The 14,081-nt window shown below is 38.7% G+C and overlaps 1 protein-coding gene across 3 annotated transcripts; it reads left to right on the top strand.

Moving 5' to 3' along the window:
* The first annotated feature begins 4,121 nt into the window (after nucleotides 1-4,121).
* On the top strand, nucleotides 4,122-13,608 carry LOC107671860 (solute carrier family 2, facilitated glucose transporter member 12). 3 transcript variants are annotated; one of them, XM_016464853.1, is made up of 5 exons: nucleotides 4,122-4,219; nucleotides 4,745-4,879; nucleotides 9,758-9,880; nucleotides 11,979-12,111; nucleotides 12,999-13,608. In XM_016464853.1, exons 2-5 carry the CDS (start codon nucleotides 4,768-4,770, stop codon nucleotides 13,090-13,092), a joined length of 462 nt encoding a protein of 153 aa, XP_016320339.1. In that variant the 5' UTR covers nucleotides 4,122-4,219; nucleotides 4,745-4,767; the 3' UTR covers nucleotides 13,093-13,608. The 3 variants fall into 3 exon arrangements, with proteins under 3 accessions (XP_016320339.1, XP_016320338.1, XP_016320337.1); XM_016464851.1 differs by lacking the exons at nucleotides 4,122-4,219; nucleotides 4,745-4,879 and adding an exon at nucleotides 7,749-9,136; XM_016464852.1 differs by lacking the exons at nucleotides 9,758-9,880; nucleotides 11,979-12,111; nucleotides 12,999-13,608 and adding an exon at nucleotides 5,877-7,328.
* Nucleotides 13,609-14,081: the final 473 nt, after the last annotated feature.

Below are 14,081 nucleotides of genomic sequence, written 5' to 3'. Positions count from 1 at the left end.
TAGGGGGCATTTGCACATGGCGTACGGCAGCTCAAAAGGCCTTTGTTAAAAGGCCTGAGTTTTACACATAAAAAAAAAGACTTGTCATCTTCATCAACTGCATCCAAATGCACGATTTCTCCTCCGCTTTCACCCCGGGTTGTGTCAGAGAGACAGATGGGGAAACAGAGAGAGAGAAGATTGATGCTGATGGACGATTGTTATGTACTTTTCCTTTCTTGAGATTTATTTCCAGCTTATTTACTTTTATAGGATTGTCAGTGCTAGACTTCATTGTTTTGGATGGATTGGATGTGTGTGTGCGTGTGTGTACTTCGTTTTAACACCCCTTCACACATGTTTGTTTAATCTAAATCATGTGATCTGGCACATCAGTCTGTGTCGGATATAAATACAGTCAACGTGACGCTAAAACCACTAAAATATGTCAGCATCTGATGTTTTTGTGATCTTTCAGTTGCGCATCTGGGATCAAGTTGCACATTTATCTTCCTAATTTAAAGAGCACTTCCTTTTTTTTGTTTTTCTTGTTCTTTTGACTCAAGCGGAAGGTGCTAGAAGGATGTGCTGCTAATGTGTGTAGATACGCACTTGGACCAAGGAATCAGACGCCTCTGTTTTACCTTAGTCTTCCAGCCTCCTAGGATGTACAGTAATTGTACAGCTCAGAAATGGGCCAGTTTGTCTGAACATCACATTCCATGGAATATGACTGTATGGTTATTTAAGTTTGTTTGTATATTTTAAGGTCTATGTATTAGTTTTAATGTATATGGAACAAAAACTTAAGGTATGCTTATATGTAACTATAAATGTACTGTAAAATTGTAAAATGTTTGAATCATGTGACCTTGTTTGGTTCGCAATAAAACTTTATGGTTATTTTTCCCCAAAACAACTTTAGCATGTTTTTTTTTTTTTCTGTAGATGAAACTAAATCATTGGTTCATATAATGTAACAAACATCATTTAAGAAACGGACAAACATCACACGCCATGAAACAACGCATCAGTCTCCTCAGCTGGCCAAAGGTTGCTTTTAGTTCATTGTGCGTCATTTTACTTTCCCAACCCAGTGCTCACGCCATCCCTGCACATTGAACCCCATCTTTAACCAGCCATAATTTTAATTTCTCTGGCAGCTGTCAATGTTTGTATGTATTAACTGCAGCTCCTAGAACTGCTTTTCTGAGACCCGGCGTAATGGTCTGAGCAAGTTCACTAGAAACGCTGCACTTGAGGCCTTAAACTAGGTCACTCATCAGTGAAATTACTAGTAATTTAAGTAACCTGAGTAAACCTGAGCATTGCTTTTACGAGATTTCAGAGACATGCTATGCAGGATACACGGAATTACAAACTGTAAAGATACTTTGGCTCTTAACAGGCCAACATGGTCTGATAAAAGGTATCTAAATATAACACTCATCAATAACCTGCAGATATGTGATGTGGTGTCATAAAATCTCACAATTTAAATATGTTGATGTTTTATAAGGGACCATGCTGCATTGCAATAAAAACAGTGTTCATAAATAGAACGGAGTGAGTTACAAGATATCTTATCCACTAGCGCCCCCACAATGTTGCTTTTGAAACGATTGAACACATATTTTTTTTCTCCTAAACATGATCTGAAGCCAAACCTTCAACAAAATGCAGTAAAATGTGCTGCTACGGTAAATACATGAAAATGTATATGTAATGAAGTTATTATAAACCAAAAGTATGTATAAATAATTTAATTTCTGTTCACTTTGTTTGGTGTGACAGAATTTGTATTTCTTTTTTCTTTTCTTTTTTTTGTTGTTTGTTTTGTTGCTGAAACTAGTTGTGGTGGTTTATGAAGATTTTCAATTTTTCACAGTTAAGAAAAAAAGAACCTTGTCAAACTGAGCCACGCACAGTCTTTGTCGTAGAACTTTTAATTGTAATGTAGTTACAATGTAATTACAATTATCTGGCCAGTAGATGGCACTATATTACAATAGAAGATGTTCTGGAAATAACACGGTGATCTTTTTTTTTTAATACAAGTTTTAAAAATTGTCCTTGGTGATTGTTTTACAAAAACATGTCATGCGATTTCAGTACAGTACGTCTATCCGTCTATAGTTATGTATGTAGGCTACGGAAAGTCCACAGCTTCAGCTACTCAAGTATTTCACACCACAGCAGTTTACACAGTGTCTAATGACTCAAACTCAGCTTATCTGTGACCGCCATATTGCATTTCAGCTATTATCACAACCATAAGTTAACTTTCAATCAGGTTAAACGTTATATTGGACCATATATGTTTATATATTATTACAATCTATTAATTAAGTATGAGATTAAAATATGTAGGTGAATTTAAGTAAAATTGTCCACTTGATGACTGTCTAAATGTACCCTAATTCACCCTACTGAAGATAGCTACATCTCAGAGTTCTATTTTAATGTGTAGTAGTGTACATAAGATGGATTTTGCAGCCATCATGAATGCGAATCTGTTATCAAAGTTTTTACATTCCATTATATAACTCGCATTACAGTACAAAATGGGTAACAATGAAAACGCTATATATATATATATATATATATATAGCAAAACTTCTCGACTATGTATGAATGGAAAATAAAAGACTTAGGCGCATATTGTAAATTCTCGCGGTAGGCTGTGAACTATTGAGCAGCTGTGAAGCCACAACGGCAGTGTTTGTATACCAGCTATTTGTGTCACCTGAACAAATGAAGATGCAGTCAGTTTTCTTATTCAGATACATGCTTTGTCCCGGTGTTTTCGACATTTGAGGGTGTGGTATTTTGAAGTAAGGAAACCACTTGCATAACCCAGCGAGTCATGCACCAGTCTGATCAGTCCGACTTGTTTCCACGAATCTTTTGAACAGTTCGTTTCAAGGAAGTGATTCGAGAAAACAATGCGCCGATTCTTTAACTCAATGAAGTGGTCCATGACAACTGTTTGTATGCGTGTTGATTCGGCTGTCCAATATACAAGTCACAAACATACTTACAGAACGTTTTATTTACAAAATTTCTTCTGCCGAAACATACTTGATGTACGTTCTTGCGTTGGTCTGCAGTCCTATGGTAATTTATAGTAAATACTATAGTGTTTTTGAATACTATAGTAAAGTACTTGAATTAATTTGTTGTGGTTATTATATAGTTGCTGTGGTGATAACACAACTATAGTAATATAAACAAATTACTTTACCCAATACTGTAAGTTTTCTACAACTATAAGTATGTTTATCAGTTCACGTACTACAGTATGCTGTGTAGCATTCATTAACAAAGTGCTGTAAATACTATAATATATACAGTATAATGCACTATAGTATGGTTCAAAAACACTATAGTATTTACTATTAATATAGTATTTTTTCATGTGGGTACTCAAGCGGGCGATTCAGATGTCTCTGAATTTAAACGGTGATGTATATTCAGGTTTTGTAAGCATGATTTTAAATATTTTAAAATATTTTCTTCAAACTGTTGCTCCGCCATGACAGTATTTGACCTGAAAAAGGCAATCTCAGCTAACAATTTCGGGTTTCCAGAACGTTCTGGAAACAATTAGTTTGCAGAAAATAAACTACAAAGAACGTTCCCAAAACGTTAGGAGCACTGTGTTCTGTGTTTGCTGGGTGCCACTTCCCTCAATTCACCACAAAATGTTCTTAACTCCCTCAGTATTCAAGGAATCAAGTTTTTAATCGGTCGTCCCGATTTGACTCGGTCAGTCCGAACCGGTTCAATGATTAATTGAACAGAACTGACTTCATGATTCAAATCAAAAGAACTGAACTCTCGACTCCTGAATGAATCAGACACCGCAACAGCTGACAACATTCTATACGTACATATTCGGCAGTCTTCTTCACTAAACAGAAAGTTTTTCTTTTGGTCACCACATTATTTCCTTCAGTCCAAACATGAAAGACGACGAATGTCCTAGTGTAATAATGCATATTAATTTATGAACACAGCTCAGTAAGAGCAGCTTAGTTCCGCTAGTTCTTCAACCCATTCTGCTTGCTTACTTGACACTTTCAGTCTCGCTGTTTTGCATTGGTCAGTGTAGGCGGAGTTTAAGTCACAGTGCCTTCCAAAACAAGGAACGTGCATGTGTCGACACAGATAAGTTACTGCCACCGGGAGGAGAGAGGCGAAGAGCTGCGATGATTTCATAGTTATTGACGTTAAAAAGGTAACGTTGGCATCAAAACGCGGACGTTCTGTTTGAATGGTCTTGATAGTTAAAACGGTTCTAATTGATCCGCGCCTACAGCAATGGCACTGAGAAATCCAAGATGGTCAATGGCTGTGCATTGGGACATGCTGTTATACTTGTGTTTTAACAGCAGCGAATAAAGTTGTTTATGCATGTTGTGGTGTACCCATTGGTAGCTTTGTTAGTAAGTATGAGCTTCCATGAATTGGAGAAACAGTTTGCGTTTTTTAAGTGTTCAGTGGTTACTCGAATGCTTATTAGAGATATGTTTGAATGATGATCCTATTAAGAAGCAGACTATGCTTTTCTATTGGTTTAATCCCCAAGGAATATCTTCAGTGTTGTGGAGGTGTTATGGTCGAGATCTAGGATACTTAAGGTTCCTTAGTTTCAAATGTGTTCAATCACATCTGTGTTCTTTTCGTTGCTAATATTATTGCTGGTGAAATGCATGATCACCTGATTCTTAAATAATCGATGTTTAATGTCCACCTACTCCAGTTGTACCACAACCCTTGAAGAACATGGACGCATCTGAAGAGTCCATAAGAACGATTTCTGATTCTCAGAGCAAAACATGTGTACAGAATCAGGACACACACAAATATCAAGAGAAAAGCCCATCTGCGAAACCAGGTAGGTACTCCATCACACAGGTAACAGAAAAAAAACTTCCAGTATTTTTATTTTTTGATGTCAAAATCTGCGCATCCAGTTAAACTTGACTAAAACAGATCTTTGAGATGTATACATTTTCCTGTTATTTGTTATTTCCTGTGTGGTAATAGATTAAATTTAGAAGCTCTCTCTGTTACAAAGTTTCAATGCAAATAATTGAAATGAACTAGTAAACGAATCTATCGTTTGTGTGGTGTGTGTTTCACAACTTGGTTGGAAATGTAATCTAAAACATGTTCACCTGATCATAGTTGTGTAACAGTTATGTAATACAAATCATAACTTAATGGAACCCTGTTATTAATGTTGTAAATTTCTTGTGATAGCTGTGATGCTGTAATTACGCAGTCATATACAGTAAGGTATATTGGAGTTAATTAAAGGTGATTCGTGTGCAGACTGTTTTATCATTTATCTGGGATGATTATAAGGTCTGCAATACAGCAATTCAAACACTTGCCAGTGCTTAATGTGAAATTGTTTGTACGCTGTAAAAAAAACCTGGTAATTTTCAGAGGACATTTCCGTTAATCATAAAACACAATGCAGTGCAGTGCAAAATTCAAAATATGTGCCCTATTTTTAAAGATTTTTTTACAGTGTAGGACAGCATGGAACAAACCTTGAAAACCAAGGCCATATGAGGTTGTGTGTGCAATAATTGCTGTGAACACAATCAACCAAGCGAATTCGATTTTTTGTTTTTTGTTACATACTGTAACATTCCATATTCATTAGCTATTTTGGTTGTACTGTACTGTAGTAGTTTGAGAATAATTTTAATGTATTTACGTACTTTGGTATGGTGCTTACATGGCATGTATTATGTACTATCCTGTAATTATATAATATTGTATTTTAAAATATTATTTATGTATCTATAAATATAAAATGTATTTATACATTTAATATAAAATGTCATATATTGTATTCTCCTCTCTCTCTGTCTCTGTAGGCAATGGTGCAGCGCTGGTGTTGTGTTCTGTATCTGTGGCCTGCCTGAGTGGGTTGATGATGGGCTATGAGATGAGTCTGATATCAGGAGCATTGCTTCAACTCAGGGACGTTTTGACTCTCTCCTGCCCGCAGCAAGAGCAAGTTGTTGGCTCTCTTCTGTTTGGAGCCTTACTCCTCTCCCTGGGTGGTGGCACCATCCTGGACCGTTACGGACGGCAGTTCTCCATCATCCTCACGGCGCTGCTGTGTGTGTTGGGCACACTTCTGAGCGTGTGTGTGGTGTCATTTTGGGCGCTGGTAGTCGGGCGGATGCTTGTCGGCATGGCGGTTGCGCTGTCAGGCACAGCGTCATGTCTTTACGCTGCAGAAGTGGCACCGGCTGCCTGGCGCGGGAGGTGCGTGTGTGTGTATGAGCTGATGGTAGTTTTAGGGATGCTGTTGGGTTTTGGAATGAGCTGGGCATTCGCGGGGGTCTCGGATGGATGGAGGTTTACGTTTGGTGGTGTTCTGTTCCCTGCTTTGCTGCAAGCAGGCATCATGCCGCTTTTGCCGCAGAGTCCGCGCTTTTTGCTGGCCCAGCAGCGTGAGAAAGAGGCTCACGCAACTCTCCTCCGTCTTCGTGCTGGAATCAAAGGAGTAGACGCAGTGGAGGACGAACTTCAGGCGATACGCATGGCATTGGGGGCAGAGTGCCTGCACGGCTTCCTGGACCTCTTCCGTTCTCGTGACAATATGCTTCAGAGACTGCTTGTTGGCGCTGCGCTAGTTTTCTTGCAGCAGGTTACGGGACAGCCCAACATTTTAGCGTATGCGTCGACTGTTCTCAGCAGCGTGGGCTTCCATGGGAATGAGGCAGCAACTCTTGCATCCACAGGGTTTGGTGTGGTTAAAGTGGGCGGGACCATTCCTGCAGTTTTTTTAGTGGACAAAGTGGGGCCTAAAGCCTTACTTTGTGTTGGCGCCATTGTTATGACATTGTCAACAGCAACACTGGGGGCTGTTACTCTGCAAAGCCGCACACATGTTTCTAGCCTATGCAGAGGCCCCGTTAATAAAGCAAACCTCACAGATTTTGGGATGGGAGAAGAGACTGGTTTCCAGACAAACACTCCACTGGGTTTGTACCAGCCTTCTTACCATGAACTTCAAAACAAGCACAAAACAAATGCTTTCCTCACTAGCATTAATGACACTAAGAACCAATGGATTTTAAACTACACTCCTGATCATAGGACAGCATTAATGGAACTGGCTGAGGGTTCCGAGACAGACAGTTCCAAAATTGCACTTCAATCTCTTCATGTTAATGAAGTGTCACCCTCTCTGAAATGGATCTCTCTGGTCAGCTTGCTGGTGTATGTAGCTGGATTTTCCATCAGCTTGGGACCAAGTAAGATTCAGTCACTGTTCATACTGTCACATAAAACAAAAATGTCCTGTTAAAGGAATAGTTCACCCAAAAATTAAACACTGTTGAAAATGTACTCACTCTCAGGCCAAAGATGTTACAGTGTAGGACAGCATGGAACAAACCTTGAAAACCAAGGCCATATGAGGTTGTGTGTGCAATAATTGCTGTGAACACAATCAACCAAGCGAATTCGATTTTTTGTTTTTTGTTACATACTGTAACATTCCATATTCATTAGCTATTTTGGTTGTACTGTACTGTAGTAGTTTGAGAATAATTTTAATGTATTTACGTACTTTGGTATGGTGCTTACATGGCATGTATTATGTACTATCCTGTAATTATATAATATTGTATTTTAAAATATTATTTATGTATCTATAAATATAAAATGTATTTATACATTTAATATAAAATGTCATATATTGTATTCTCCTCTCTCTCTGTCTCTGTAGGCAATGGTGCAGCGCTGGTGTTGTGTTCTGTATCTGTGGCCTGCCTGAGTGGGTTGATGATGGGCTATGAGATGAGTCTGATATCAGGAGCATTGCTTCAACTCAGGGACGTTTTGACTCTCTCCTGCCCGCAGCAAGAGCAAGTTGTTGGCTCTCTTCTGTTTGGAGCCTTACTCCTCTCCCTGGGTGGTGGCACCATCCTGGACCGTTACGGACGGCAGTTCTCCATCATCCTCACGGCGCTGCTGTGTGTGTTGGGCACACTTCTGAGCGTGTGTGTGGTGTCATTTTGGGCGCTGGTAGTCGGGCGGATGCTTGTCGGCATGGCGGTTGCGCTGTCAGGCACAGCGTCATGTCTTTACGCTGCAGAAGTGGCACCGGCTGCCTGGCGCGGGAGGTGCGTGTGTGTGTATGAGCTGATGGTAGTTTTAGGGATGCTGTTGGGTTTTGGAATGAGCTGGGCATTCGCGGGGGTCTCGGATGGATGGAGGTTTACGTTTGGTGGTGTTCTGTTCCCTGCTTTGCTGCAAGCAGGCATCATGCCGCTTTTGCCGCAGAGTCCGCGCTTTTTGCTGGCCCAGCAGCGTGAGAAAGAGGCTCACGCAACTCTCCTCCGTCTTCGTGCTGGAATCAAAGGAGTAGACGCAGTGGAGGACGAACTTCAGGCGATACGCATGGCATTGGGGGCAGAGTGCCTGCACGGCTTCCTGGACCTCTTCCGTTCTCGTGACAATATGCTTCAGAGACTGCTTGTTGGCGCTGCGCTAGTTTTCTTGCAGCAGGTTACGGGACAGCCCAACATTTTAGCGTATGCGTCGACTGTTCTCAGCAGCGTGGGCTTCCATGGGAATGAGGCAGCAACTCTTGCATCCACAGGGTTTGGTGTGGTTAAAGTGGGCGGGACCATTCCTGCAGTTTTTTTAGTGGACAAAGTGGGGCCTAAAGCCTTACTTTGTGTTGGCGCCATTGTTATGACATTGTCAACAGCAACACTGGGGGCTGTTACTCTGCAAAGCCGCACACATGTTTCTAGCCTATGCAGAGGCCCCGTTAATAAAGCAAACCTCACAGATTTTGGGATGGGAGAAGAGACTGGTTTCCAGACAAACACTCCACTGGGTTTGTACCAGCCTTCTTACCATGAACTTCAAAACAAGCACAAAACAAATGCTTTCCTCACTAGCATTAATGACACTAAGAACCAATGGATTTTAAACTACACTCCTGATCATAGGACAGCATTAATGGAACTGGCTGAGGGTTCCGAGACAGACAGTTCCAAAATTGCACTTCAATCTCTTCATGTTAATGAAGTGTCACCCTCTCTGAAATGGATCTCTCTGGTCAGCTTGCTGGTGTATGTAGCTGGATTTTCCATCAGCTTGGGACCAAGTAAGATTCAGTCACTGTTCATACTGTCACATAAAACAAAAATGTCCTGTTAAAGGAATAGTTCACCCAAAAATTAAACACTGTTGAAAATGTACTCACTCTCAGGCCAAAGATGTTGATGAGTTTGTTTCTTCATCAGAACAGATTTGGAGAAATTTAGCATTACATTACTTGCTCACCACTGGGTCTTCTTCAGTGAATAAGAGTCCCAACAGCCAATAAAAACATCACAATAATCCACAAGTAAACCACATGACTCCAGTCCATCACTTAACATCTTGTGAAGCAGAATGCTGCATGTTTGTAATAAACAAATCCACCATTAAAGCATTTTTAACTTTATATTGTTGCTTCTGGTTAAAATATGAATCCTCTATTCATAATATTGCTTTCTCCGATGAAGAAACAAACTAATCTTGGATGGCCTGAGGGTGAACAAATTGTCATTTTTGGATGAGCTATTCCTTTAAAGGAGTGGTCCATCCAAAATTAAATTCTGTCATCAGTTAATCACCTGTTTCTTATTTGGATCACAAAAGAAAATTGTTGTTGTTTTTTTATTTCAAAAGGTCTTTTTTAAACTAAATTTATTTATGCCTTTGTGTAATCATCAATCTGCAGTGGTTCATGTGGTTTTGAGTGCGATCTTCCCGACTGGCATCCGTGGAAAGGCTGTGTCCGTCATCTCTGCCTTTAACTGGGCCACAAATTTGCTCATATCGATGACCTTCCTTACTCTGACAGGTAACACACACAAACACAGAGTGAAGGGTTATTTACAGCTATGAGATCAGTAGATCATGGTGACCCAGTTGTATTGCAGGATGCAGTCAGTGTATTTATCAGTATCTGGGTTCTGAAGGTCATCCAGTAAAACCAAGAAGATTGAGGCTGTCTCTATTTAGATAAGTAGTTAATTTGTGTGTTCTCATGGGGTAAGCAATTGCTGATTTGACACTTTTGTACTCTGGGTGCTTGATCTGTCACTGTTAGGAGGAAAATATTACAATTAATGTTACTTTTTCTCAAACTTAGGGTTAGTGGTAAATTCCTAAGCCTAAATACAAAATCTGTCTCTTACTGTTTGTGCTACAGACATGAATGTCATTACATTTCTAAAAAGTGTCTGATAAAGCCAGACACCATAATGTCCCTTCAGGAGTTATGTAAGAGCACAGTTAATTTTGCCATAGATCATTAACTAACCAGGTAAAAAGGATAAGTTGTTTTGATTCAATTACTACTCTGTAAAAACAGTGGATTGATTATTAATGTTAGAATTGAACCCAGCATGTTTTTCCCATAGTCTACAAGCATTGCTCTAGCTAGCCTAAAATGATATAAATCAAAGGTTTTCAAACAGGTCCAGGGACCTCAAGGGGCCTGCAAGAGGGGGGGTCCACAATGGGGTCTGTGAAATATTTGAGTTAAAAAATTAAGCATGTCAGTGTCTGGAATAATTGTTGTGAAAAGGTCACTACAGATACATTTTAAATAAATTAACATGACACGATAATGGGTAGAAAAAAAGATAGGCTTAATACAATGTTTTTATTTTTCATATACTGTATATTATCATATATATTTACATTACATATCAGATGACTAGCAGCTCGCTCTCTTCACCTCTTTGTACACTCTTGTTATCAAGATTACAAAGCATCAAACTCAGGAACCTAACTTTCACAACTGCTTATTCATCCTATCTTAAAGGGGTCATATCATATTCTCTTTGGAGTGTTACAAGCTCTTGGTGCATAAAGAGTCAACCACGCCTACCTAAAATGGCTCATTCTAACACGCCCCCACATGTCTACGTCACGACGTGGGAAGATTTGCATAACGCTGCCCAAATGTTCACGGAAAAAAAGTAGGCGTAACTTTGATTCTCGCTGTAGTATTGTTGCTGCCGCCGCGTACGTTTTCATATTTAAAGAATTTGCCACTGACGATTCAAACACGAGTTTTGGGCAGTGTAGAGTAGCGCTTGTTGTTTGTTGTTTCTCTGATCACAAATGCAGACATGGTTTTATTGTTTACGCAGCGCGATACGCAACGCGTAAAAAGACAGTATAAGTCATTATAATCAGTAATTATGTCCCCACTGGATGCAACAAATGCCTCGTTTATAATGGGTTTTACTGGTTTACTGGTCTCGTCACGCCGGGACACGGCATCACAATATAGTAAGGGGCGTAACATTTCAGTCACACACTTGAGGCATTCAGCCAATCACAACGCACTGGATAGCTGGCCAATCAGAGCACACCTCGCTTTTCAGACCGATGAGCTTTGTAAAAATCGACACGTTTTAGAAAGGCGAGGCATAGAGGAGAAACAATAATGTACAGTATGTGGAAAATAATGTGTTTTTTTAACCTTAAACCGCATAAACACATTGCATTACACCAAATACACAAAATAATGTTCTTTTTAGCAATGTCATATGACCCCTTTAAAGTAAACAAAGGACGTATTGCAAGTACTTTCCATAGCATTCAAGCATTTTTACACTCAAGTATATATGGCATTAACCTAAAAACAAGCAAATAACATAACACTGAAACAGGTAAATAGCAATATCAGTATCCAAACACAATATAAGCAATGTTTTGTTCTCAGAAACTGATCGCAAAGTGTGGCTGGAGTTAGGATTGTGTTTAGAGGCAGTCTGCCAAACATCCATTTGCCACCTGTGGGGATGTTCCTGCAGAGATGGAATGAAAACACAAAGAAACACAAACTTACAAAGTTTTGCACAGAACAATAAACAAAAAGTAGGTTTTGTAACAGAAAGGAGTGTTTTTCAGAGGTCATTTACTGAAATGTGTTGTGGTTGTAGAGAGGATCGGCCTGCCCTCGGTGATCTTCTCCTACGCTGCTATGAGCTTCGTGTTGGTGGTGTTTGTGATTGTATTTGTGCCAGAGACGAAAGGCCGATCTCTGGAACAGATCTCTAAGGAGCTTGCCATGAAGTGAGTGCACTCACACATACACATGCAAATGCCTCTCATGTTAATGATCCCATTGACCTGTGTTGTTCTCATATTAAGTCAGTTAATTATGATGACCCTATGGTCACCCTAAATTAATAGTGTTTGTTAAGGTATCACTGCTCATTAAATGTATTAAAAATTTGGCATGGAAGATTATTTTATTAATTAAGATGTTATTTATTAAATAATTTTATTTGTGAATGTTTTAATTAGTGCTGTCAAACGGTTAATCGCATCCAAAATAAAACTTTTTGTTTACATAATATGTGTGTGTGTACTATGTATATTTATTATGTATATATAAATACACACACATGCATGTATATATTTAAGAAAAATATGTAACATTTATATATTAAATATATTTACATATGATATAAATTATATGAATATAAATATATACATGTAAATATTTTCAAAATATGTGCTGTATGTGTGTGTATTTATATATACATAATAAATATACACAATACACACACATATATTATGTAAACAAAAACTTTTATTTTGGATGCTATTAATCGCGATTAATCGTTTGACAGCACTAGTTTTAATGTATTTATTAAATCTTAAAAATATATGGCTAAAAAAGTCCTACAGATTTACAATTAAGGTGAGATTTAGGCATACAGAATATCATAGAGACTTGGGATGATGAACATTGTTTTTTCAGCAACCTGTTCTACAACAGTTACACACCCCATTCGGCTAAAAATTACTTTATAGGCTAATAGTGGTGTGAGGGTCAAAAACATTCATACACCCAATTTTAAAATGCTTGGCACTTGCCCCACATTGCATGTGTCAGTGACTTTTTGTTTTAAAGTGCATCATTGTAATGATCAGACACGTGTCTTGTTCTGCAGGAATCACCTGAGCAGCAGACTTCTGTTTGACAGAAGAAAACACGAGGCTGCAGCACAGCCCTCACAGGAGGAAAAAGCCCTCGCAACTGTTTGACTTTTTGCCTAGATGAAGAGTGGAAGAGCACAAGGGTATTGCAAACGACCGATTGTTCTTGGTGCCGTCTGGCAACTTACAGGACAGACAAACCTGTGACTGCACTTTTCAAAGTATTGAAGACATATAACTGATTGATGTTGTCATGGCTATAATTTAGCTTAATAAACCTTCCCATGGCATGATGGGTCAGAAAAGAGTTTATATGTCAATCTGATATATTTGTATTCTTTTTTTAAATGCATTTTACAAGTAGTTTTGGTACTGATTGAGATTTATATGGAGAATGTACAGCTTACTGGTATGAAACACTTTGGAAATTGTGCAATCATGACCATAATCATGCCATGACAAGTCAAAGCCAAGTTCTGTGTCAGTGTTTGTGTGCTGAGCACTACTATAGACAACACCTGAAGGTGTCTCTCTGGCAGGAGATGCCATCATGTAATCAGGTTAACTGCAAATCGGCATGTTATGTAATATTACAAACTGAAAGTTTGTTCATTCAAAAATATATGTGATTATAGTCAAAAATCACATCTCTTTTCTCTTGCTCCAAGTCGTTTTGATTTAAACAAACATTTTGTTTTGTTTACATTGAAATTTTTGAATTAGATTAAAAACACATTTGATAATTATAAAACAAAAATAAAATGCATGTAAATAAAGTTAAGATTGTAGCGATATGCTTTTCTATAGATTAATGTTTTTCCAGTAAGCCAGCGAATTATGTAAATTTAATCATAGACATGACTTCCCTGAGGTAAATGTGACGTCACGTGACTTGCTCACAAGCTGTTTTATCGACGGTGGTTCAAACACTTATTGGGCGAATACATGAGGCATGAAACGTTTCAGTAATTGGGCGAATACATGAGGCATGAAACGTTTCAGTAATTGGGCGAATACATGAGGCATGAAACGTATGTGTGTGTATTTATATATACATAATAAATATACACAATACACACACATATATTATGTAAACA

The sequence above is a fragment of the Sinocyclocheilus anshuiensis genome, unplaced genomic scaffold, assembly GCF_001515605.1.
Source record: "Sinocyclocheilus anshuiensis isolate Anshui unplaced genomic scaffold, SAMN03320099.WGS_v1.1 scaffold1089, whole genome shotgun sequence".
NCBI lineage: Eukaryota > Metazoa > Chordata > Actinopteri > Cypriniformes > Cyprinidae > Sinocyclocheilus > Sinocyclocheilus anshuiensis.
This window is presented reverse-complemented; position numbering and strand designations above follow the sequence as displayed.